At 36.8% G+C, this 27,597-nt stretch overlaps 1 protein-coding gene across 8 annotated transcripts in view; it reads right to left on the bottom strand.

The window, feature by feature from the left end:
• The window catches only part of LOC129775585 (muscle-specific protein 300 kDa), a 110,299-nt gene that overhangs the window by 12,634 nt on the left and 70,068 nt on the right, over window positions 1–27,597 (bottom strand). For 7 of the 8 annotated variants that reach the window (XM_055780479.1, XM_055780473.1, XM_055780477.1 and 4 more), the window contains 10 exons: window positions 27,392–27,545; window positions 25,952–27,279; window positions 22,313–25,306; window positions 19,000–19,305; window positions 18,406–18,554; window positions 16,985–17,795; window positions 16,735–16,893; window positions 16,466–16,678; window positions 16,142–16,399; window positions 1,059–14,972 (listed from right to left, as the gene is read on the bottom strand). In XM_055780479.1, the coding sequence (XP_055636454.1) occupies window positions 1,059–14,972; window positions 16,142–16,399; window positions 16,466–16,678; window positions 16,735–16,893; window positions 16,985–17,795; window positions 18,406–18,554; window positions 19,000–19,305; window positions 22,313–25,306; window positions 25,952–27,279; window positions 27,392–27,545 (20,286 nt within the window). The remainder of the gene's footprint in view (window positions 1–1,058; window positions 14,973–16,141; window positions 16,400–16,465; window positions 16,679–16,734; window positions 16,894–16,984; window positions 17,796–18,405; window positions 18,555–18,999; window positions 19,306–22,312; window positions 25,307–25,951; window positions 27,280–27,391; window positions 27,546–27,597) is intronic. The other variant, XM_055780481.1, reaches the window with a different exon arrangement.

Raw genomic sequence — 27,597 nt, 5'->3', positions numbered from 1 at the left:
CAACAATAAATTAAGGATTCATTACCAATTGTGCAAAAATGCAAAATTAGAATACATTCATGAAGTATAGCGTAAGTTAGCGGAACTTGCTGATTCGAATGAATTTGTGCAAAGATGGAGCGAAGTTTTTTCTACACGTGGTTTAGTAAGTATGATGAAATAAACGAGAACATTCACTATTGTACGGTCTCTGGTCGCATTCCTGGTCGGCAGTTGATTGCTTCATGAATCAAAAAACGCTCTTTTAAATCATTTGTCAACCTGTTCTCGACTTAACTGTCGATATGCTGGGAAGAGTTGATCGAATCATGCGAGATCGTCGAACGCAATGTATGGGCAATTTTGATTCAATTTCAAAATCAGCAAGTTTCATTTCACATTCACTCTGCACAATTCGATTATCACAAGTAAAATTTAACACGTAACGAATTGATTATTCAGTTCTGTTCTGCAAATATGTTAAAAGTATCAAATATTCAATTTTACTTATGCGAATAACACATCATTCAGATGATTGATTACAATAACTTCGAACACATTTCTTTCTGCACATAAAATAATATTGTGAAACGATAATTTTATCTGGATTCGGGGTCCTTTATGAATGTTGTAGTATCTAGTATCTAGAAGGAAATAACCGTAGTATATTTTATCGTAAATTGTAATCTGAACAACATAATTTATCGATTGTGTATGGTCCAATGCATGATGTGTTCGATAGCATGCTTTCATGATTCCGATAAATTTTTACTGTTTTGGAGGGTTTCCACTATGTAACAGATATATATATATATATATATATATATATATATATATATATATATATATATATATATATATATATATATATATATATATATATATATATAAGTCATTATCAAGAAAAATAAAAGCGACAAAAAATATTCATTTGGTTGGATGAAACAGCATAAGTGATTTTTAAAGCCGTGCATTATTACTGTGATGATGTGTACGAATGCTTACTATCCATACTACTATGCAGAAAACAAAATAAAATAAAAACTATAAAAAAGATAAATAATTGAAACCAACGTCACCTGTTTACTTATAGTGCTATCAGCCACATTTTCTCTAGGATTACATAGTACTACGTTGCTCGTTGAACCTAGCGAATCAAATGGGACAGGATCGTGGAAGATATTGGGCACACATTGTGGTTCGGGACAAATAGAATGCATGACGGGGAAGTGACGTGTGTTTGTAAATTCTGTTAGTATATTGTTAGTTGCTGGTTGTAGCTGCCTAACTGCTGGTTCATCACTGCATGAGGTAATATCGGTAACAGTTTTATGTAAATCACATTGATTCTTCGAATCATCCTCGTCAGCTTCCAATAATTTGGTATTTTCTCGACTTTCGAGAATAGATTCAGGCGCATAGGAGCGAATAACAGGTGAACTATCTACGCCATCGAGAGTAAATTTGTCAAACGAACAAACTTGTGGTTCATCTTCAGTTATCAGTTCATTAGTCACGGATTCTGGTGTTTCTAGATCGAAACGGGAATATTGATCTCGATCCTGATTTACGGGCACCGATGAAAGATTCGCCTTACTGATGTTTTGTACAAGGCACTGCTCTTGTGAATCATCAGATGATTGCGGTTGGTGTTTTGTGATGGACATACTCTTCTGTTGCATGTCTTCAATTGGTTCCAGCAGGCTTTCCATTACTTTTGGATCAACGTCAGTAGTTGTAAGATCAGTTACAGATGGATTACTTATGGCAACATGGGCTAACTCAGTTGTTTGTTTTGAAAGCTCTTCACTAGTGATTATCGATCTATCTTGTTTTAGAATATCTTCGGAAACGATGGAACTAACACGATAATCTTTGTTATCTTGCGTATTATTCTTGGACTCGTCTGGCGACTCAACAATATTCGAATGAACAACTAGCCGCGAATATTTGTGATAAAGACGCTCTGCGTCATCCAAAATAGGTTTGTCATAAAAACATTTATCTTGCAACAAATTTAGTAGATATTCGTAATGTTTAGTTAAACAGCTCTGATCTGATTCAATGGCTTTCATGATTTTTTCACGCACAGCAATTGGTTCTTGCTTTGCAGCGTATGATTCAGTGTATTGATGCTGTTCTTGGATTTCAGATAGATGTGAAATACCATCAACTGATACATAACTTTCTATATGGGGCTTATCGAAAACGGTATTTCTAGAAGTTGCATTCTTCTCTTCCATTATAGTTAGTTTCTCTTCGAGAATGTCTTGACTGAGACTGTGATTACTCATTTTCAATCCTAACTCTGATTTTTCACTTGACTGATTTTGTGTACTACCCAGCTTCAATATATCTTCGGTAACTATCGTTTTTTCGCATGTATCCTTAGAATCGCGTAAGGCATTACGGGTAATATTTTTCAATTTTTCTTCATCCGATTCATGAACATGTGAAGGAACATCAGAAGAAAACTTCTCATATTGGCATTTATGATACAAACTTTCTGCGTCATACAAAGTGGGTTTATCATATAAACATTTTTCTTGTAACAAATTAAGCAAATGTTCAGAACGATCAATTGGTGCATCAGTTTTCATATCAACAATTATACTAATATTCGTTGTTTGAGTTAAATCACTGGCACTTAACGCTTCGCACTCGGTGCTCGATTTTGGTATTTTCTCGTTGGTTTCAGCATTATGATAATCAACTGATTCACGACTTTCCACTTGTAACGGAGCGAGCGTTCTGCTTCCAGTAATGATCAGGTCTAATTCACTTTTGTGGTCTTGTGAATCTTCGGAAAACAGTAATGGTCCTGCTACGATGCGCACATTCCCTTCTTGGATACCTTGAATGGACTCCTCGAGATTACTAGCCACGTTAATCACATATTTCGATGATGTTTGGAATTTTGTCTCGGTATCTAGATCTGTTATTTCAGAAACTAACAACTCTTTATGTATTTCTGACATAAGATTATCTGATTTTTCTCGATTATCCTCTAACCTGATATTCATCAAATCCTCAGTAACCATGACCTGCTCAAGTGATGCACCAACTTGTGTGTTGCATGTGTGATAAAAACTCTCCGCGTCAACATAAACCGATTTATTATAAAAACATTTTTCTTGCAATAAATTGTGTAGGCGGTCCAAATTATTGACATGTGTATCAATTTTTTCATCAGCGCATATTGACTTTGATGATTGAACTTGATCATTAATATCAGTTTTGTTCCCAGTATGAGGTTCCGGGAATTCGAGATTGGATTTCTTTATTTCGTGCAACAGACATCGATCTTGCGAATCATACGAGGGTGGGAACAAGTTTTCTGTGGTGGTATGTGATGTTGATGTTGGCTTTTCATTGAATGTCGTTTTTGAAGGAGCGATTGCTTCAGCGCTTAATTCAGCATCTACACTTGAACCACTAAGTAATACAATTTCACTAACTGGCTGCAGCCTTTCAAAGTCATTACTTTCAATTGAGGAATTTTCGATAGTCAATGTGTTTTCAGTTTGAGACATGGTATCAGCGAGTTGAATTGGCCCAGTACTGACTGGGTACACGTTTTGTTGACTTCCCTCTGTCTTTGGTTCTTCACTTCGACACCTTGTTTCTTTTTCGAGCAATATAGTCTTTCCGTCTTGTGCTGGCAGAGTTGAACTATGGTCCATAACTTTTCCAGAACCATGAACAATTAATTGAGAGGACGAAACGCTTAACTGCGGTGAACTATCTACATCGTGGGTTGTCTTATTTAGTTCAGCATCTGTGCGTTTGTTGTTCATAGCTACGACTTCTGAATATAAAAGTATCTTTCCGGGAATTTCCGAAGGAACATGGATCTTCGTGCTTTTGTCGACTTCTACATATTCCTTCATACTGAATGAATGCGGTTCTTGGTCAAGTTTCGTGATTTCACAGCCATCTTTGAGCTTTCGTTTTTGTAATCTTTTTGCTTTCTTTTCTAAATATTCTTGCTTTGCTGCTTCATTAGCATCGGTAATTCGCTTGAAGGATTTCATTTGTTTATTTTTAATGTACGTCTCGCAATCATGACTTTTTTCCAATTCAATTAAAGTTTTACTAGCATCAATCAATTTATCGAAGTCTAATACGTGAGGCAATGCAGCACGTTCATAAGAGATTGAACTTTTACTATCAGTTTGCTGCTCTTTAATAGCTTCTTCTGTAGTTTCGATAGACTTTTTACACTCGAGAACAACTTGCTGCTGTGCATAATTTCCGGAAATTGAAGATTGAGTAAATTGTGTGTTCTTTTCCTGTTTGTTGTCAGTGGATTGTGTGTATATTACAGACTCGCCCACCAACACACCATCATCCACAAACGAAGTTTGGGAGGAGAGAAGTTTGGTTTTATCGTCTGGATTCTTTACGTTCGACATTAAAACATTTTCTGATTCGCTATTTTGAAATGTTGATGACATAGTTTCGAGAGTGGTTTTTGACTCTAATTCGTAGTATTCCCTATCAGCATCTGGCAAATGTGCAGATTCCCTCATTTTCAACAACGCGTATGCGTCAGAATTGTTATTAGTAGACTTTTCTGGTTTCTCTGTCACTAACTTTACGTCGTTTTCATTTCCTGGACAAACTGACTCTGCTGTTTCTGTTAAATCGACGTGTAGTATCATTGGCATACCTTGATTATCAACAGATGACAAGTGTTCGAAAAATAACAGCTCAGCATCTCGATACATTCCATAGTTGTAAGGCATGTCAACTTGATTATAAGCCTTTGTATCCAAGTTTTCAACGATTTCATGCGTAGCGTAAACTGGTAATTCAAGTAACTCTTCAGAATTTTGTTTGCTATCTAGTTCCTTTGATTTGGACGGAAGGGTTGTTTCCAATTCACTCTGGTTTTGTAATAAATCGTTCTCCCCATCGATTATTCCTACGACATCTACGACCAGATCTGCAATGTTTGGTTTCGCATCAATTTCTTGTTTGTCTGCAATCCTGCCCATTATGTCGGAAAGTTGTTCAGTTGACGTATCATCCATTTTCTGACCTCCACGTACCTCTATACTTGCTTCGACCATCTGCGAAGGGTATCGAACCAAATCTACTTCGCTTGATTTTTGTTCTTTATTTTTGTTCGAAGCTGTATCATCTTGATTTTCCGTTTCATTTCGCATTTGAATTAAAGTAAATTCTTCATCAGTTATCTGCGTATCTATTAGTTCTGTAATGTCCTCCTCCAGAGTTTCCACCGATTCGTTGGCTTGTATTGATGACGTTTCGTTCCCAGGCGTAATGACTTCTTTCTCTTCTGAATTCGGTTCAAATACAAGACGTGATTGTTCTTGCTCTGAAGCAGAATTGTCTGTCACCAGATGTTCTTCCGAAGTTAACAATGAAATTTCCAGAGTAGGGTGTAACGTTGGTTGATCTATATCCATGAATTCATGTTGCATTTGTATCAGCACATATTCCTCATCCGTAGTCTTGGTGTGAGAGGATGGATGACCTTGCCCGATGCTCACTTCAGGTTCTTCTTCACGTAATACATTTTCTTTGTCATCTTGATTCTGCCCTATAGGTTTATCTCGCATGTTTATAAGAACGTATTCTTCTTTGGTGATATCTTCTTCGCCAGAAGATGCGCTTACTACTAATACTTCAATGTTTGTATGCAAATCATCTTGTTTGGATCCCGTAAAGCATTCGAGTTTTTGTTTGTTTGTGGATAATGAACCAGAATCGCAATCAATGTCTGCGTCTAGAAGTGGTGGTGCATCAGATGGTTCTGTATGATTTTTCTGTTTTCCATCAGGTAGGTTAAATGAATTACTCGTTTCAGTAGCGTCAATCAAATTTTTGTCGACAGATAATTCATTGGAACTCATTTCTCGATTATGATCTGCTGATGATGTCGGATTGAGTTGATCTGTAGTTGTCTCATCTTCATGTGTGCTACGATTTTTTTGTTTTAACACAAATTCTTCATTAGAAATATTCACATCAATCGAGGATGAGATATCAATCACACCAATTTCTTGCTCCATAGCCTGGTTTGTACAATCCTCTGTTGATACAAATGTTTTTTCGTGTTCAAATCCTTGACCTTGTTTCACGCCATCGTCAACACTAACCGTAACAGATGTTGGTTTGTTTTCAATGAAGGATCCGGTAATTGTTCTTTCTTCAACAATTTTTGTTTCTTGTGTACTCGCCAACGAATCTTTTCCTTTTCTTCTCGATTCATTTTGCATTTCAATTAGGACAAACTCCTCATCCAATATTTGTACGTCATCCGAAAATAGTTTTCCGTCGACAGTCTCATCCGACACAAACATATCTCCCGCCGGTTTGAATTGTTTATAATTTTCGTTTTTGTTTGTTTTGTTTGAATCTGTGCACGCTGTATCAATTTTTGTTGAATCGATCTCTTTATCAGCTATAATTGTTCGTGTGGAAGTGTTGATATCAATAGACTCTCCCGTTGTTATTTTACCCGATACACTTTCATCGTCATATTCTTCGAATATAACTTGTGTAGAATCCGTGAAATCCAATGTTGCCTCCATGTTAACTTTTTTCTCGTTTACGAATGTTTCTCGACTCTGTGCCAACAAATGTTGTATTTCAGACTTATACTTTGGATCCGTTATCAAACCAACTTCCATATATTGATCAATCGTTAACTGTGTTAAGTGTGGATCACGTTTCATCGAATCACTACTGATTGGTTCAGAATTGATTATGTCCTCAGTAGTTTGTTCTATGTACACGATATGCTCGGCTTTAGAATTGTCGGTGAATTCAAACGATTCCAATGATTTCTCTGCCAGATCCTCCGATGTAAAGCAATCTTGTTCCGTTGGTTCATTCTGCACTAAATTCGAAACATTCACCTTATCGGGTTCCTGCGCATCAGTACAATAACCTAGCTCACTTTCCTCACTTTCTTGTGATACTTCGAAATCTATTGATGAGATTATTTTTGTGTATGCTGTTGCAGTTTCAAATGACTGTGCATCCAATCCCAGACCCGTTTTATTTTCCTCTTTTAGTTTAGCTGATTCATCGTATGTCGATGTTGGTTCGATAATTTCTGTGTAACCCACCCTATGAATTGTAGATATTTCAAGATGATCAACGTCCACTTGTTTAGTTGTATTTTCGACAGAATGTTCATCCCGATGTATTGATTCGTCACGCATTTGCGTCAAGACGTACTCTTCTGGAGTTACATCTAAATCAATACACGCAGTAGCCTGATTAATATATTGTTTTAATTTCGGTTCGATATTTGACATCAATGGTTCCTCTAAAATATTTTCAGAACTGATATCATGCACAAGACTCTGTTCCTCTTCTTTTATCGATTCCTCCCGCATACGTGTGAGATATTCTTCTTCGTCAGTAAGATTTGTTACTGTATCAGGCAAGGATTTTGTCGATTTTTCTATTACTTCAGAATCTTCGATTTCTTGGGGCACAGTATTGATTGTATATTCAACCTTTTCTTCTATACCGACATTATTGTCTCTATCAGTATTAGGTGGTGCAATCTCGAAGCAACTTTTGGATCCAGGTCCCTGTTTACCCAATAATTCCGACGCAGTGGTAGTATCCTGTCTTCCAGATTTCTTTTGTTCCAATATTGGCAAACAACCTTCAACTCCAGACTTTTCCTCATCAGACAACATAGTCCGCTTATCTGTTGCATGAACATCCAACACCAATACCATTCCTTGTTCAATTGTTTCATTTGTCAATATTTCTGGACGATCATCGCCAGAATTTTTACTAGCATTATCCGAGAGTTCCAAATTTGTTTTGCGATTTGATTCGTTAGGCGTCTGTATCAAAATTTGTTCTCCCGGTGTCACATGTTCAACATTCGGGTATTGTTCAAATTGCGGTTCAATACTTAACATCGATGGTACTTCTTCAATGCTTTTTGAACTTATATTAGATATAATGCATTGGTTCTCTTCTTTCGTCGCTTCTTCCCGCATACGCATGAGATAATGTTCCACGTCAGTAATACTACTTCTTGGATCAGACGAAGTCGTTGTCGATGGTGCCTCAACCTCTTTTTTCGAATTAGTGTTATCATCATTCTCGGTAATAAGTGGTACAATATCAAAGCTGCTTTTAATTACAGATCCATATTTGCCCAATGATTCCAATGATGTTGCATAATCCTGTTTTACAGGCATGTATTCTTCATCTAGAGTCTTTTTATCGTCAGACGAAACTGTTCTATCAACGTTCAGCACCAATATCATACCTTGTTCAGCTGCTTCCTTAGTTAGTATTTCCGGCTTATCATCGCCAGATTGCTTATGAGTGGTTTCCAACAAATCTTCATCACGACAGATGGATTCATTACTCGTCCGTAACAAAATGTGTTCTTCCGGTGTTACATCCTGAACAGTCTGATCCATGTATTGTTCAAATTTGGGTTCGATACTTGAAATCGATGTTATTTCCATGATGCTTTCTGGTTTTATATCAAGTATAAGATGTTGCTTCTCTTCCTTTATCCCTTCTTCTCGCACACGTATGATACAATGTTCTTCGTCTGTAAGATTATCTGTAGTATCTTTTATCAGGTTACCTGATGGTGTCTCTGTCGACTTTGTTATTACTTCATAATGTTCGTTCACTTGGGACACAGTATTGAGCGTAAGTTCAGTGGTTTCCTTCACATCGATGTTTTCAACATTAGTGATTGGTGGTGTAATCTCTAAGCAACTTTTGATTAGAGATCCGGATTTATCCATCAATTCCAACGAAGTAGTAGTTTCCTGTTTAACTGGTTCATCTTGTTCCAATATTGACATGCATTCTTCATCCATAGTATTTTTATCGTCAGGCGAAATAATCCGTTGATCTGTTCCATCAACATTCAGCACCAATACCGTACCTTGTACGGTTGCTTCATTTGTTATCATGTCCGGATTATCATCGACAGATTGCTTATGAGTGGTTTCCAGCAAATCTTTATCACGACCAAGCGATTCATTACTCGTAATTAACAAAATTCGTTCTTCCGATGTTACATTCTGAACAGTCTGATCCATCTTTTGTTCTAATTTGTGTTCGATGCTTGAAATGGATTTTATTTCCATATTGCTTTCTGATTGTATATCAGGTATAAGGTGTTGGTTCTCATCCTTTATTGCTTCTTCCCGCATACGTATGATGTAATGTTCTTCATCTGTAAGATTATCTGTAGTATCTGTTATCAGGTTACCTGATGGAGTCTCTGTCGACTTTGTTATTACTTCATAATGTTCGATCACTTGGGACACAGTATTGAGCGTAAGTTCAGTGGTTTCCTTCATAACGATGTTATCATTATTAACAGTGATTGGTGGTACACTCTCAAAGGAGCTTTTGATTACAGCTCCGTATTTGTCCATAGATTCTAACGGAGTAGTAGCATCCTGTTTTACTGGTTCATGTTGTTTCATTATTGATATGCTTTCATAATCTATAGCCTTTTTATCGTCAGGCGAAATAATCCGCTGATCTATTGCATCATCTTGTTCGGCTGCTTCATTTTTTAATATTTCCGAAGTATGATCGCCAGATTGCTTCTGAATATTTTCCAACAAATTTTTATTATGAACAACTGATTCATTATTCTTTTGTAACGAAACGTGTTCTTTCAGTGTAATGTCTGGAACAGTCTGATCTATATATTGTTCAAATGTGGGTTCAACACTCGAAATCGATGTTATTTCCATATTACCTTCGGAATCAAATATGGGGCGTTGTGTTTCTTCCTTTATCGCTTCTTCTCGCATATGTGTGAGGTAATGTTCTTCGTCAGTAAGATTTTCTGTAGTATCTGAGATCAGATTACCTGTAGTATCAGACGAAGAGTCTGTCAACTTTGTTATTAATTCAGTATGTGTGAGCACTTGGGACACAGTGTTGAGCATAGGTACAGTGTTTTCCTTCACATAGATGTTATCATCATTACCAGTGATTGGTATTACAATCTCGAAGCTGCCTTCGTTTACAGATCCATATTTATCCATCAATTCTAACGAAGTCGTAGTATGCTGTTTTACTGGTTCATTTTGTTTCAATATTGGCAAGCATTCTTCATTTTCAGTATTTTTATCGTCTGTTTCATAAACCGAATTAGCCGTATTATCATCGCCAGATTGCATTTGAGTGGTTTCCAACAAATCTTTATCGCGACAGATGAATTCATCACTCGTCTGTGACAAAATGTGTTCTTCCGGAGTTACATCCTGAACAGTTTGATCCATGTGTTGTTCAAATTTGGATTCGATACTTGAAATCGATGTTATTTCCATAATGTTTTCTGAATTTACATCAGATATGAGGCGTTGTTTTTCTTCCTTTATCGCTTCTTCCCGCATACGTAGGAGATAATGTTCTTCGTCAGTAAGATTATCTTTAGTATCTGGTATCAGATTACCCGTAGTATCCGATGGAGACTCTGTCGATTCTTTTATTATTTCAGAATGTTCGATCACCACCGACACAGTATTGAACAGGAGTTCGGTGTTTTCCTTCAAATCGATGTTATCATCATTACCAATGATGATTGGTGTTGTAATCTCAAAGCAGCTTTCGTTTACTGATCTGTTTTTATCCATCAATTCCAAAGAAGTCGTAGAATCCTGTTTTACAGATTCATTTTGTTTCAATATTGGCATGCATTTTTCATCTATAGTCTTTTTGTCGACAGACGAAACTGTTCCATCAACGTTTAGCACCAATGCCATACCTTGTTCAGCTCTTTCGTTTGTTAATATTTCCGGACTATCATCGCTAGATTGCTTATGAGTGGTTTCCAGCAAATCTTTATCACGACAGATGGATTCATTACTCGTCCGTAACAAAATGTGTTCTACCGAAGTTCCATCCTGAACAGTTTGATCCATGTATTGTTCAAATTTGGGTTCGATGCTCGAAATGGATGTTATTTCCATAATGCTTTCTGATTTTTTATCAGATATAAGGCGTTGTTTCTCTTTCTTTATCACTTCTTCTCGTATACGTAGGAAGTAATGTTCCTCGTCAGTAAGATTATCTGTAGTATCAGATGGACACTCTGGCGACTTTGTTATTACTTCATAATTTTCGATCACTTGGGGCACAGTATTGAGCGTAAGTTCAGTAGTTTCTTTCACATCAATGTTATCATCATTAACAGTGATTGGTGGCACAATCTCAAAGGAGCTTTCGATCACAGATCCGTATTTATCCATAGATTCTAACGGAGTATTAGCATCATGCTTTACTGGTTCATGTTGTTTCATTATTGATATGCTTTCATCATCTATAACCTTTTTATCGTCAGGCGTAATAATCCGTTGATCTACTGCATCGGCTGCTTCATTTGTTAATATTTTCGGTTTTTCATTGTCAGATTGTTTATGAGTGTATTCCAACAAATTAGATGTCTGTATCAAAGTGTACTCTTCCGATGATATATGCTCCACAGTCTGATCCATGATTTTTCCAAATTCTGGTTCGACACTCGATATTGATGGTAGTTTTATAAAACTTTCTGAACCTATTTCAGATATAAGGCATTGGTTCTGTCCCTTCATCGCTTCTTCATGCATACGTATTTGGTGATGTTCTCCGTCAGTAATTTCACTTTTCGTTTCAGACGGAGTCTTGGACGACTTTGATATCAACTCACGATGTTCACTTCCAGCATTGAACTTAGCCTCAGCCTTTTCTTTTGAAACAATCTTATCATCTTCATCGGTAATAGGCGATACAATCTCTAAGCAGCTCTCGATTACAGATACTTGTTTATCCGTTAATTCGTTTTGTTTCTTTTGATCTGCAACTTTTTCATCGTTAGAGGAAACAGTAAGCGTTACTGGTGCATTAACGTTTTGCACCGAGGTCGTAATTTGTTCCACAGCCTCTCCACGGATAACATGTGAATGAATGGTGCTAATATCTTCAGTTTTATGGATATCCGTACTGATTTGAACCGAATTTGATGATTGATCTACTGAATCAACTGACAAGTCAGATAGTAAAATTGTCTTTTGCAAATATTCGTTTTGTCCTATTGTTTGATCAAGGACAAGAGGTTTTGTGTAACATTCATCAATTTCTTGCTGTATACCTGATGTTTCATATAATATAGTAGTAGTTTTGTATGTCACAGACGAAATTTTTGTGCTATATTCTTGTCTAAAAGATGATTGCTCTGTAAATTTATCGATTTGAGTGACATTCGAAACTCGAGGAGATCCATCAACACTGGCTACAACTGATCCAAACGTAGTTTTCTGTTCTGGATGATCAACGAACATGCTTGGAGGTTCATTCTGTAATAATTCGGATGGAATTGATTCAAGCACAGATATCTCTGAGGCAACATGCATTTCATCGTCACATGATGTGTCTAGATTCGCTGTTTCTTCTATGTGAATCGCCGTTTCATCTTGCTCCATGCTGATTACCTTTAATTCATCATCACTCGGAGAAACTTTTTCTGCTGATATTATTGGGAGCTCCAGCCTCATGTAAGACACTGGCTTTAATAAATATTCTTCATGTGTGATCATCGAAATTTTTTGTCGGTTGTCACGCCAATTGCTGTTGATTAACACCATTTGCTTGGAACCGTTCTCCTTTATGTCGTCTTTTTTAAAGGAACTTCGAATCGTTGAGTCTGATGCTCCCACCAAATTAATGTTACTATTATCTTCAACGTGGGTAGATGCATTAAGTTCATTTATACTCTTGGGTTCTTTTACTTTGTTAACATCCATATCAGATGGCGAGTTGTGGTTGTTGTCTGGCACTGGGGTTTTTGTTATATGTTTATGTTCTGAATGCTTTATATCGTTGTTATTGGAGGACATGAAATCATAGTCTTCGAATATGAGATTGCTTTTAAACTCCTTAATTGGGCTTGCTGGAGCGATAGAAACATAAGGTTCATCTTCATTGGCAATATGTGGTTCATTATCTACCTTCTCGGGGTTTAGTGAAATACTTTGTCGATTTTCAAAATTTATCCCAACGATGATTGAATCTATTCGATCTTTTGTTATTGTGGTTTGTATTTTTGCGGGTACTACTTCGGATGATTCTTTCTCAAACTGTTTTTTCTCTGATTCTAGTAAGGCAATTACTTTGGATGAATTCGATTTCCGTATTTTTTCACATTTAGTCTTTTTTGCTTTCTTCTCAGTTTTGACTGCGGTTTGCTTATTGAGCATGGTATCTTGCGTGGTTGTCAAAACCTCATTGTTATCGCTGGCCTGAGAAGATAGTTCTTCCAATTTGACAGATGCAATTTTTTCATGAGGCTGAAAAACTTGTGACGCTGTTTCAGGTTCCTCAACACTAAGGCTGCCTAGTGATGTGGCTCTGTGTTCTTTAGACATTCCATCTTGACCATCGGATGACAAAATATGTTCATCTTTTGGATGAATTTTTGAGTTATGTTCACCCCTATCGGGATTGATTTCATCCAAGCATTTTGGTTTTGTCCTCTTCTTGTTTCTATGTTTACTTTGTCTTTGGGAGTTTATGGAGATAGTTTTCACAACAGGTGTGTTCGATATATTTTCACGAATGTCATCGACTTGTTCTTTTTTATGATATATCACATTACGATCAATCTGAACATTTGAAATACTTGTTTTCACTACGGATGCAACAGGTTCGCTTCCAAGTTGGGCACTTTTTTCATTTGACACATCAAGAGGAAACACGTGGGAAACATTCACTGATACAACTTCAGGCATTTCTGCCAAATTATCGTTGCATGCACTTGATATTTTCTGCTCTAATTCGTCTTTCGCGACCACTTCTTGTTTAGAAACGCTTGAAAACGTATTCTTCTTACCTGATGGTTTTATTTTCCTTCCTTTTTTATTAATTTTCATTGAACCACTGCAAACTTCTTCAATGGGTAAAACGGCAGATGCCGACGAGTCTCGAGTTTTATCAACATTTGTTTCTGATGGTGAAGAAGATGCTAAAGTTTGTTTGGTTTTCGATTTGAGAGATTTCTTAGCATTGCGCTCGAACTGAGATCTTTCATTTGCATGCGATTCACTTTGCTCAGTTGGTTCGACAGTATCATTGACAGGCATGTCCGCAAATTCAAAAGTTCTCCCATGGCACTCGAGAGGTTCCAAATATTGTGAATCATATTCGAAACGGGTTATGTTCAATTGGTCAGAACGACATAAATCGCCCGATATTTCGGATGAAAGGTACTGGCCGGCTGTTGTTTTTCGAAATGTTTGTGTGGGAAGTGGCTGACCATGTGACATTGCTTTAAGAACATCAGCATATGTTTTGTTTCCTTGATTAACCATAGTCTGTCTTTTCATTACAACTGGTGTATCTTGATGTTTTTGGTGAACAACAGTTGTTTCATTGAAGACTACTTTGCCATAAGAGTTGTCACTCTTTACATTATCGCGGTTATATGGAGAATCTGTGGTTATATGTTTTTCTGGTTTGACTTCTTCGAAAGAATTCCGTCGACGTTTTGTTTTTCTGAAGCGTTTCACTCTATTCGTCGAATTTACGGTCATACCTTTGTTCTGAGTTTGATTGATGTGATTGTTATCATTATTTGGATCAACAGATGCGCTCTCAGTAGTGTTTTCAACATCTAGTTCTGCAATGACTGAATGCGATATAATAGGCATCTGTTCACGTGAATCAGAAACAAACAAGTGTTGTTGATATCGCATTTCATTATGACGACGTAAACCAGCAACAACCTCAGCATACGTGAGATTTGAATTATTCCAAACACTGTTACTATTTGAATTATTGGGAGACGCTTGATTCAGGGCTGCATTATCCACAAGTGACGCGCTCACATCATCAGGATCATTCAATCGGTAGGATGGTAACGACTGAGAAGGTGAATTCAATTCATCTTTATGTAGAACGCCTTGGTGCACTACAGGATAATTTTGGTGTTGTTGATTATCGTGGCTCCAGGATAACGGCAGTCCCTGATGATGGAATTTGCAATTTATTGTTCGAATTTTTATTGATTATGTCAATATTTGGAAAGATAATAGACGTCTTGTCTTGTATTTGATTTCGAGTGAATAATTTGTCTACGAGACGAACGGAAGTGAAATAATGAAGGAGTTACGTGTCCTATAGAATTTACGTTGATTGAATCAAATTTGATACAAATACTTCGGCTAAGTATAAGTTGGATTTGGTGGCTCTTCGTGAACAAATGTGATTATTCGGGAGCACCTCGTTGCAGCATCAGTTTGATTTTGGTGTTTATTTTATTGAAAGTGGTTTGCAAAGCTAGAATGCGCTCACGACATTCCTAAAGTTTGTTTAATCCCATATACCGATACCAGTTCGACAGTCAGTGATATATATATATATATATGCGTTCGAAGCGATTATGGCGAAGCATGAGAACCATTTAATGTATGTTATATGATACATATAAACAGGCATTAGTGAGTAGATGTTATATGGGAATTGGATGAATAAATTAATGTTTAGTTATAAGTAAGGATATTAATTAGAATGTAAAGAAATAAAGAAAAGGTAAAATTTAGATACGTAATATAGCTCATCCCAATTAAAACTACGATTCGGATATAAGAACATAAACACATAGAGTGAACGAACGTGCTAACCGTGCTTGATGTATAAAATTAAATATATAATGTTTCGGAAAATCTAACTACTTCAAATTGGTTTTTATGACACTTCACCAGATGTGTGCGATTGACAATAAATAAGCAAATGTAATATGAAAAATTTAAATGATGAAGGTTGATAATGTACAGTGTAATAATACAAATGCTTTCTATTATATTCTGTTTGTGACCTGTAAGCGGTAGAACTGTGATGTTAGAAAACATTATTTCTTTCTCGGACGACCGGTCAACCGGATTCAAAAATCAAACTGTTATAAAACTACAATTTGGAGCTAACCATAACTTTAGCTATGGAGAGCTTTTTTTTCGACGAGCCACCTAATAGATACGAAAATAAATTATAGCTGTCCATCTAATAATCGCGGAACTAAAGCTTCTACTTTAAACTGTTTTGGAATGTCTGGTTGAAAAAATGTGTCTATGGAAAATTGTATAATTTCAAACATTTGTGAAAGGAAAAAGATCAACAGCATTGAAAAAACACTTACCTGTTCATTCTTGTCGCTATCAGAGGACTGATTTAAAGGTGATAAAATAGTACGAAGCTGTTGTTCTTCGTGCACAATACGTTGCCGTATTGCTTGCATGTCATTCTGGCAATCTTCTATCTGCGTTAGCGCCTTATCCAGGTTTTGCGTCGTATGATATACATCCATATTAAGTTTGTCAAGGTCACTAAGAACAGTTCGTCCACTGGATACGATTTTCGAATCATCGGTGTAGATAATATCCGAGTGGAAATGAACCTAAGAAATGCGAACAAAAGAAATCCTCAGAATTATTCTAAATATATAATTTGACATTAATCTCACCTGTATTTTTTCTAGTGACATGTTAACTTTCAACTTTTGGGCCGATATGTCAGCAAGCAATTGTTCAAGAATCCTTAATTGATCACGCAAAGGTTTGTCCTTCAATTCGGATGAATTCAATGTATGATAAGATTCCTTCATCCATTCTTTAACACTTTCAATTTTGTCTTCATATTGCTGCCACTCTTCTGTCGTTTCTTGAAGGAATAAATTCTGCAAAAGATTGATCATAGACCAGTTAGGTCGAATAAACATATTTCAGAATTTACCCTTTCGCATAACACTGTTTCTATGTCGATTTTCAGCATTTCGGCTTCGTGTAGTTTGTTTTTCAAGTAACCGGTCGAACAAACTTCGTTAATTTTATCGAATTCATGATTCATTTCGCTCAAGTTTTGCGTTACGTCAGCTAAAGTAAACACCGCACCCTGTTTTCGAATGTATCATTACATTAAATAAATAAATAAATATCAAATATTGATGAAGAAAGAAGTCAAACAAAAAATCGAATCAACTCACAGAATAGGTTTGACAAGCCAGTTGTGCTTCATGTAGGGTATTCAATTGAAGTTTTCGCTCCAAAAGTGTACGCTGCTTCATGGACCAATCGATGACTAGTTGATAAACACGCATGAAGTTCGCCCAGTTTCCGAGAATTTGATCTACTGTTTGATTTTTTTCCTCAATAAAATGTATAGTTTTCTTAAGCTCAATTGAAATCTGATCCATATTTGATTGCATTGCGATCCTATCGCTGCTATTAGGACAATTTGCGATTATTTCATTACCATTAAAAACCAACTGATCGTATGCTAGCAATATGTCTTTGCTTTCATTGATCAGTGCAACTAATTTGGTCTTCAGTTCGCTCGGATCGATGTTATGATTACTGATGGTGAGCTCCGCATTTTCTATCCATGTTTTAATCTTATCGTAGACGACAAAATAATCTGTACGAACAGTTCTCGCTTTCTTGAAGCTACGGTTGTGTTCCTCCATCATGTTGAAAAGATTTGTGAACAAATTCTTCAAAGAATTTATCTGCTCCGACAAATCAGTCGGAATGAATTCTTGCGAAGTCAAGTATTTTTCTTCCACTTGTTGGATAATTAATCGTTTCTGATTTAGGTGTTCGTCCGCACTGAATTTTATTGCGACGAGATTCTTTTCTACTTGCGACAGCTTTTCGTCATATGGATTGATTTTCTTGAGTTGTTCGAACAAGACTTCAACCTCCTGGTGAAGATTAGAAATTAAATTTGAAAAGTGTCGATGGTTATCAGATATATCCTGTAGTAGTCTTTGCTTTGTCTGTAAATTGTCCGATAATCTGAAAGAAAAAGAAACTTGAATGATTTTCAAGAAGCAGTTATTTTTTTCGGACATAATTTCTGTTCGCACATTTAATATGAACTCCACAGTCACAGTGAGAATTGCACTAATATTGCTCAGTTTGTATACGATCGCATTCACGGTCAACAGAATTTAAATTTAACCGATGACGTCAGTGACGTTCTGCGAAATTGCAAGTCTCTATTTGTTTTTTCAAATATAATAATGTGAAAACGAACACAGATTCAACGAAATTTACAAAATGCACAATGTTAAAATTGTTAACTGTATATACTATATGTCACGCATATGGTTTTATAATTTACGCGAGTAAGACAACGTGCTGCGTTATTCCACAAAGTTGGAAGTACGAAATTTGACTGAACAGGAGACGGAGTTTTCTCTGCATTGCTGACCGGCACGAGATGAGTAAGCGTAAATGTGAGAGAAAGAAAGAGAATCCTCACTACGCGAGAAGACGAAACGTGAGAGATTGCTTTTCACGAGAAGATGAGCATAATTTGAATGAAGTGCATAATTTGAATGAAATTGTCAATTCTCCATACATGCTCCTTCTTGAAAGAAAATCATAGTCGTTATAAACTTACCTCAGATCGATTTGATTCAGGTGATTTAATTTTTCCTCAAGTGAATGTGGCGATAGATGCTGCTCACGTAAGGCTTTTATCAGAGCTTTGGCTAAATTGTTTGCTTTTTCGTTCAGCTGATGGAGGGCTGCTTTATCTTCCAATAAATTCTGTAAATAAATGTTACCAATATATGTCATTGCCCAAAATAACTTGTAGGTTACATAAGCTCCAAATGAAAAGCACACATGTTTCGTAGATTAAATCATATTTTTATTTTTACGTTCTTGAGAAACGTGCTCACGAAATGTTCGAATTTACTCTTTGAAATAAAGCATTTTTCCAGTAAGTTTCGCATAGAACGCAATCGAAACAATAAAATCATCGGAAAACCGCCAGTATCCATTAAATGTTTGAGCGGCAAGAATATTTTGCTTTCCACATATATCATGGAAGTCAGAGCGGGGGAGAACACCGATTGCGTCGCAGGCGCCCACCTTGCGGGTGTCTGTTCGATATTTCACGTTAAAAATAAACATTGATTCAGTCGTCCCGATATCATGACACATCGGTACGTGAGCTGATGTTCTTGGATTATAACTGACTTTTGCTTACCTCGATTGTGTGCTTCTTTGATTCAATGTCGTCCTTCGAACGTACAATAAGATCCAGGCTCTTATCCTTATCCAGTAGACCGTTCGATTTGGTTTCCAGTTCTTGCAATATGCTTTCCAATTGAACCCACTGTTGTTGTAACTGCACTAAATTTTCCAGAAGATTTTCTAAAAGAATTGTGTCATTGGTCCAGTTGCGATTGACTTCAACGTTATCCTTATGAATGTTATCACTTTCAAAATGACTAGCTTTGCCAATTATTTCAGCAGATATCTCGTTGAATGTGTTTAGCTCATGCTGATTCGCCTATAAAAAAAAAGGATAATAAACAGGATATCTTTGAAAAGGCTCCGCAATAAATCCAACGATTAAATTCGTACAAAATTTCGAAAGATGCTGTCTAGTGTATGTCGGAAATGTGAATGTGTATTTTTGGCTACTTTCATTGGCCAGCTCTCTGCATTTATGATTCTCTCGCTTCTTCTCTCTTATTTACACGATGATGTCAGAAAAGCTCGGGTTCGTTCAGTAATCGTGAAATTGAACCTCTCAATTGAATGAATAATTAATTGAAAAAATTTCGATTCAGTATTTTTACAAGTAATTCCAATGTTGTGTGCTGTTCACAAATGTTGAAAAGCCAGATTTTGTCGAATCCATTTTTATACTACTAAACGCTCTGTTCGAGTATCATGAACAAATTCCATCATGCGCGAGAGTTAGCACTTCAGTCCGGTCCGTCATGTTGTTAGCTCACGCTAAGGTCGACAATTCATTCATAGAACGTGACTAGCGTGAAGCATGAGATCACCGACAACGTCATCACTGAAAATACGCTACATATTTTTGAAATAATGTGAATAACAAAGTAGGAACAATTTTATCAACCTGCTGAAATTACAAGAAACCACTCTATCTTTATACGACGCAATTTCTGTCGTTATTCGTAGATATGGAGTGGAACGATTATTTTGGCCCTAAGGAGATTGCACATTGCGCCTTTATGGCTCGTTCTTTTTATAGAGCTCAATCGAAGAGATTCCACCGTGTAGATGACAACATTTCGCTTATTAACACTTTTAGCCTTGCATTGGTTTCTGAGGAGAGACATTGAACTTTATGTACGAATGTTCATTGTAGATCAGCAGGAACTGACACGGGTCAGACATTCATTTCGGGCGTATCAAGTCGACCGGAATCGAAAAGGTGTTAGGTATCAATCGATTCCACGTTTAGAACTGTAGTTGTTCTAGGAGCAAGAATGCTCCACTCGATCCTCACCACCCACTCCATCAAATTTGATCGGTACGCTTTATGGAGCGACTCACAAACTGTGCTCAGTTGGATTCGCTCAGACCAACAAAAGTCTAAGTAACACGTTTCTAATCGGCGAAACAGTGGAGCTAACAAAACCGACCGAATGGCACCGGGTTCCGTCAAGGCTGAACGTTGCCGATGCTTTGACTAAATAGGGGCAAGGACTTCCTCTTGAAAGCAGCAGCCCCTGGTTCACCGGGCCCAACTATGAAGCCGAAAAAAACTGGCTCATTCGGACTTTATCAATAGATCACACGTCAGCAGAAGCCCGTTCATTTGTTTTACACGATGGTCTGGCATTAGTTCAAGGGGAGATCAACGGAGAAAGGTTCTCTCGTTGGAAAAGGTTATTGAGAAGTACGGCAATGGTGTTGCGATTCCTCGCCAACTGCAGACGCAAGAAGAACGGCCAACTTCTGTTAACATCCAGAGCTACAGAAAATCAGAGGAGCATGATTCGAGCAAATCAACAAATCTAAATCCAGCACTCTCTACAAATTCACTCCTGTGTTAGACCAAAATAGTGTCATCAGACCGGGAGGAAGAATGGAAGCCGCGGGAACCCTTCCATTGGACATGAAATATCCTATAATTCTGTGCAGAAATAATGACATAACTAAAAAGCTGATTTTTTTTATAACAAAAAATTTTATTATGCAAATCGAAAAAACAGTATTGGACGAGCTCCGGCAGCATATCTCGAACTTGCGCGCAGCTATTGGTCGGGTCGCTCGAATCTGCATGAAATGTAAAAGTCTTACGATGTCGTCCGCGTTACCTCATAATAACACCACTGCCAATACAACGGGTTTCACCGCAATTACGTCCGTTCAGCGCAGTCGGTGTGGACTACTTGGGACCGGTTGAGGTAAGCATCGGCAGAAGAACGCAGAAATATAGCAGAAATGGATAGCACTGTTTACGTGCTTAACCATCCGAGCTGTCCATCTCGAGATTGTTTATTCTCTTTCATCACAACCGTGCTTGATGGCAATCAAGAAATTTTTTCCCATATTATGGAGACTTTCAAACACTTTTTGGCTGGTTCGTCACTTTAGCTTCCATTTTTGGAAGAATGTCGGGAGTGAGATTTGAACTCGTGACCTCGAGCGTGAGATGTACGGGTGTTACCACTACGCCAGATCGCCAGAGTTCTAAGCAACAATGTGCAACTCTATGAATTTGCTGAAGCTTTGCGAAATGTGTAGAAAAGGTCTCAATATTTGGCAGATCGTATGTGAGAGCGATGGGCTAAAGAGCGCAGAATCAATAAACGTACGAAGTGGTTCGACGATCCTCAATCTCTTCAATCTGGGGAGCTGGTGTTCATTACTGATGGAAAAAATCGAAAGCACTGGAAGAGGAATAGTTAAAGAAGTGTAAGCAGGAAAGGATGGACAGATCAGACAGGCAAGGGTGAGAACAGTAGAAGGCGTGTATCGACGAGCTGTAGCTGTAACTTGGTGGTGCTGGAAATCGAAGAATGTAAATCCAGAACTTCCGGTCGTTTAAACAATTTAGGTAGCGGGTATACGAAAACCGAAAGAATACGAAAGAAAACGTGAAAAAAACAATCTTTCAAAGAGCCAATCCATACTACGAAGTCGGATTCAGTTTCTACTCAGAAGCTGAAACTAAAAGTTATGGAAGAGGATCATAAGAAAAAGATAGGTGTGAGTACGAGAACTACAAATGAAACTGTTTTGTAAACATACACAAATACGAATTGTCGAAATTTATCTGAAAAAAATATTTTTTCTTAGTTTGAGCTGATCATAAAAAGGACTGCTTCGAAATTGGTTTCTGTATCCGCAACACCATCTAAAGATCATAATAACTCAATAAATATTATAAATAATATTTGTATGACTTGCTTCTTAAACCCTCTTCCCGTGTAAATTCAATCAGAAAATTGTTTATAGAATTACTTGGATTTTGTTTCAGTTTTTATGGTATTGGTGTACATGTAGTATATTTCATTTAAAAAAATACTTACCTGTAATATTTTTAGCAATTCATTCATATGATCTATACGAGTTGACAATGACGGCATTGCCAAGATGGTATCCCCCAACTTGCATTTTCGCAAATACGATTGAACTTTCTCATATTGAGCACGATATTTTTGAACTAGATCTCTGTTCGCAAGTAAACTGTTCTGTCGCACCGCTCCATTATGTGAAATATCCGAAAGACGCGTTTTCAGTGTTTGCAGTGCTGTTAAACACCTTTCTTGGTCAGAATCAGCGAGTGTATTCCAGAAAAGATCCGCTTGTTCTTGAATATTATGGAACAACAAATTTTTCATATCCGTTTCATTTTCGAAGAAATTGTTCAACTCATTGACATCTTGATCAATACGGTTCAGATCAAACTTGAATTGAATCGGGTGTGCAAGCCGTTTCTCAGCCATGACAATCCATTGTTCGATTTTATTATAGGTTTCATTGTACTCTAAACGATTCCGATGGTTCTGCTGCAAATAAAGTTCACGTGATGCTAACTCTTTCGGTACTACATCATTCTGTGTTTGTGCTTTTTCCACCAGATCTTGAAGACTTGCAGGTAGTTTCGGGTCATACTTCAACTTATCCAGAAGTGCACCGATTTGCATTAAATTTGAATGAGCTTGATTACTCAGACGTTCATGATTCGATATTAGATCGGCGGAGATTTTTATATCCTCACCATACAGAGGACGAGATTTTATAAGGTCACAATTTTGTTGGAACCAGTCTAATAGAGCAATCAGTTCTTTCTCCATTGTTTGGTGATAAATACGTTGTTTTTGATATTTCTCTTGTTCAGCCGCTACATTATGTTTGATAGAAGAAAGCTGCATTTGAAGGGCATGCAGTTGATCTGATATATTGTGTCGATCAAGGTCTGTACCTTCGTTTGCTATTGCGCGTCCCTTCTGAGAAGCAGATGCAAGTAAGTCATTACAATTCTCGATTTGATGTAAAATTTCAACATACTTGTGCAGTCTGTCATCTACATTTTTAGAGAAGTGATCTATTTCATTGAAGTCTGTATTTATACTTGCAATCTTCTTTACAACTTCATTTATTGATGAAATAAAGAAATCTCTCATGGTTAACATGGATTTTAATCGTCTGAGCTGCTCTTCAATGGTTATTATCATCTCTTCTATTTTGGTTGCATTTTCTCTCAACTGTGGTATATTTGGTAAGAGAATTGTGTTCAAGTCAATTCGTTTTTCCTTTAGACTTCCCAATATGGTTTCGTAGGCTATTAAAAAGTCTTGAATGTTTTCAATTTTACTCGTGATCGGCCTGTTCATATCACGAATTTGATTTTGAACTTTTGCGAGAAATTCTGCACAATTATTTATTTTTGTCATTGCATCCTCGTACTCCTTGATGTGATCTTCTAGTTTTTTACATTTATTTGTAAGCAAACTTTCTAGTGTGTTCCATTTTTCTTTCATCGATTTCACTTGATTAGTGATATTATTTTTATCCATTTCGTTCAACGTGGGTATAATTGAGTCTTTGTATTCGTTTAGTTCTTTCAAACATACCTTTATAGAAGGGCATTGCTCAAGAGTATTCATAAATTTGTCTCTTTGTTCTTTGAGAATATTCAAATTCGTTACTCTTATATCCGTAGAAGCAATTGACTCAGCTTCGGTGAACCAATTTGATAATTTTTCCTTTCTTCCTTCAAATTCACCACGTTTGTGGTGTTCTCGCTCCATGAATTCTATTTTGCTGGCACAGCTCTCAATTAACGCTTCCAATTTATTTCTGATTTCATCTAAATCATGCGATAGTTTCAATCTGCCTTCTTCATTGCATTCCTTCATGATTTCGTTAACCTGACTGTTAACGTCTTTGAAGGCATTTGCTTCAAATTCGCGTATTGCAAGCTGGTGTCGTTTACACAGTTTCATTTCTGAGAGAATATTTGACGCCATTAAAGGTACATGTAGCGAAATTTTGTTTACATCGTTTTGTTTTGATTTTATCCAAGACCTTGTCATTTCTAGGTTGTTTTGCATGTTTTTCCGGCAAAGTATGTCCTCTATAATTTTGTCTATTTCTTTGCGAATGCGTTCGTTCAGCGAATTAAGATCTCTCACTAGTTTCTGAATGTCTTCATTCATATGCTGTTTTTCATCAGATTCCAAATCAGTTTGAATGCTTGATAATCTCTTTCCCATAGTATCAGTATATGCTTGTTTTGCTTCGGTTTCTTTCAAATGTCCCTTGAACACTTGCTGGTGGGCTTCAGCTGATTTAGTTTCAGCGCCAAGAAGATGCTGCGTATTAATTAACTCATTTTTGTCGGTTATCCATTTACTCATTTCCTTTATGTCAGTTGCAATTTTCGAAAAGATTTTGTAGGCAGAATCGATAACTTCTAATTTTCTATTGAGCCTCTTCCGAATGTCATTATGTCTACGTTCGACTGACTTTATTTGTTCGGATATTTGCTGTGCGTCCAAGTTGCTCACAATATCGACTACATGTGCTGCGTTTTGCTTATAATTTGAAATGACGTCACAATCGTCTTCTAAAATTTTCTTTATGTTAGAAATTCTTTCTAACTTTTGTTTACAGTTCAACCCGCTTCCTTTCTCCAGGTTGTCAATCTGGGTAATTACAGCATCTAACCAATTCTGTGCATCTTCATGAGATTTTCTATACTTTTCAATCGTAAGCTGGTTGTTCGACTTTTTATCAATAACTTCCCTTAGATATTTTTGAAGATCATTCAATTTGGCTGATAATGTTGGATCCTGGTTGTTTAATTCTTCTTTTTTAATTGCGATGTTCCTCAGTAACTCATTCATCTGTCGTAACTCTTGTTCAGCAGACTCTGTGCGGAATTTGGCTGGTTTCGAATACCAGTCATTTATTAAACATTTTTGTTTATCAATCCACTGTTCTAATTCTGCCATTTGTTTATGTTGACGCTCCCAATCATTTTTGGACGCGATAAGATCTGTAATCCATGTGTGTACCTGTTGTGAAATAGAGACACTTATTAACGATTTTTGTGAACATAACTGTATTCATGGTATTACAACAGTACTAAACAATTATTCTATACTATTGCTAATCTATACTGTTCGGGACGTTCTTGCCGATTTTTAAGGAAAAAATCACAAGTATCATTTTCTAGGTAGAAAAATCCCATCCTCCAAAAACTGTTTTTTTTTTTAATCGAAACACCGACCAAGATGCTTTTTATGCAGTCTGAAGGGTCGAAGTTCTTCCCTTCAAGAAAATTTTTCAAAGGCTAAGTGGACGAGTGATAACCTAAAGGCGTATATCTTGTGAGTGGGATAGCAAATTCCAGCCAAATCGAAAAATATAATAACATGAGGTTTGGCATTCCCCTGGTGAAGTACGACGCTCTACTCTAAAGACAATCTGCTAATTCACGTGTCATGTACCGCCTCGGTTTGGTTACCATCAGTGGCGGCACGAAGTTTCCGAACAACCCAACACGTTTATAATAGGTGGAAATGATCATTACATCTAATTGTTTTAAATTATATACATTGTAATTTCCATAGTATTCCTACATTAAACGACGCCATAAATTCAATGAAAAGGTATGCATTCTCATTCTTATATTATTGTATTCTATATTCTTATCTTACCTCATCTATGAGATCCTCCAAACGTGCGCGAACCATTAGCTCTTTCTCTGGAATTACTTGATGAGCACTTTCCATTGGTGAGCTAGGACGGCTGATACTAGCTGTTGCTGCTTCACATGCTTGGACCGCATGGACCAATCGACTTTTTTCTACTTGTAATTTGTTGTGATAACTCTGAGCTTTCTCGAGCATCATCTTTCCTACGTCATAATTGGAAATATTAACTTCTTTCTCTTTCTGCACTTCAGGTTCAATCTCATCGAGATTCTTCATAATGCCATCTAGAGTGTCTTCATATTCTTGGAACTTATTGAATGAATCGTGTAGACGGTTTCTGATTTGAATGGAAGTATTCAGCAATGAGCCATAGCTCTCTTTTATGTTCTTAATTTGATTTTCTATCCGGTTTTTAATCTCAGGAGCCTTCAGTACATAACGATCAATTTGACATTGTCCTTTCATGTTAAAATCATCAATATTGATTTGGTAACGCTGGATCTCGTCTAGAAGTTTTTCATGTTGGGCTATTTGCTCCTGTGTTTGCTCTCTGTTATGAATGTACAGTGAATTGTGCGCCATTAGTTGGAACGAAATCTGGAGCAACCATTTTTCAATTTCTTGCAAATTTTGATAATAAGCCATCTGTTCCTGTAGTTCTACTTCTAAATTTTTGATCAAGTACCTACATTTCTCTTCTAACTTAATACTTCTCTGTTGAAGATTTGTCAATCGATCCAGTTCAATAGGGCTTCTGGCAGAATCGAATAAGAGGTGTGCCTCCTGTTGAATATTTTCTAGATCAGCCTGCTTAAATGTTATTTCTGTTTGTATGTGCTTGACTCTTTCCAAAAGTATCTTAACTTCGCCCATTTCACCACGAGTCTCAGGAAAGGATTCGAGTACCTCTTCGGTTGCATTCAACCAATCTGTCACTCGAGCTCTCAGGTCTTCGTATATCTCTAATCGGTTAAACTTAGAGTTGAGGTCATTTTGTGTTGAGCTTATTTTCATTATAATTGAATCTAGCTCATCTCGCAATCCAGAGACATGTTGGAACATATCTGTTTGTTTATCCTCAGAATACAGATATGATGATTTTGTAAAAGTATCTTGCAACATTTCGAATAATTTCTGACCTTCTGGAACAACATTGGAAAGTATTTGGATATTATTTATTTTTTGTCTGATTGTTATTATATCATCAGAAGGCGTATCCTGTGAATCTCTTATCACTTTGTTTGCATCATCGATCCACTTTTTGAGATCATCTTTATAACAAACAAACTCTGTATGACCCACAACGTTTTTCTCCAGCTTCGCTATTATTCCTGCAGAAGAAAACAGAAAGATATTGTAATCGAATCAGTTACCAGCATAGCACGAAACACATGAAACATATATCAAACATTAAGCTTTGAATTGTCGGGAAAAGGTGCTTACCTTGCAAGTTCACTAGTAGTGAAGAATAACATTTTTGGAGATGAACGGTGCGATCTCGAACCATAGAGCAAGCGCTCTTCTCCATTAAAACTTCGCAGACGTCATTCAACTCATCAACAGTATTTCGTTTGGTCGTAATAATATCCAATATATGCTAATTTAAACGTGCATAAAACAATCAGATGATTGTATTACGAAGTACGATG

This window comes from Toxorhynchites rutilus, chromosome 3 (assembly GCF_029784135.1).
Source record: "Toxorhynchites rutilus septentrionalis strain SRP chromosome 3, ASM2978413v1, whole genome shotgun sequence".
Taxonomy (NCBI): domain Eukaryota; kingdom Metazoa; phylum Arthropoda; class Insecta; order Diptera; family Culicidae; genus Toxorhynchites; species Toxorhynchites rutilus.
The sequence above is the reverse complement of the archived record's forward strand: the minus strand, read 5'-3'. Positions and strand labels throughout refer to the sequence as shown.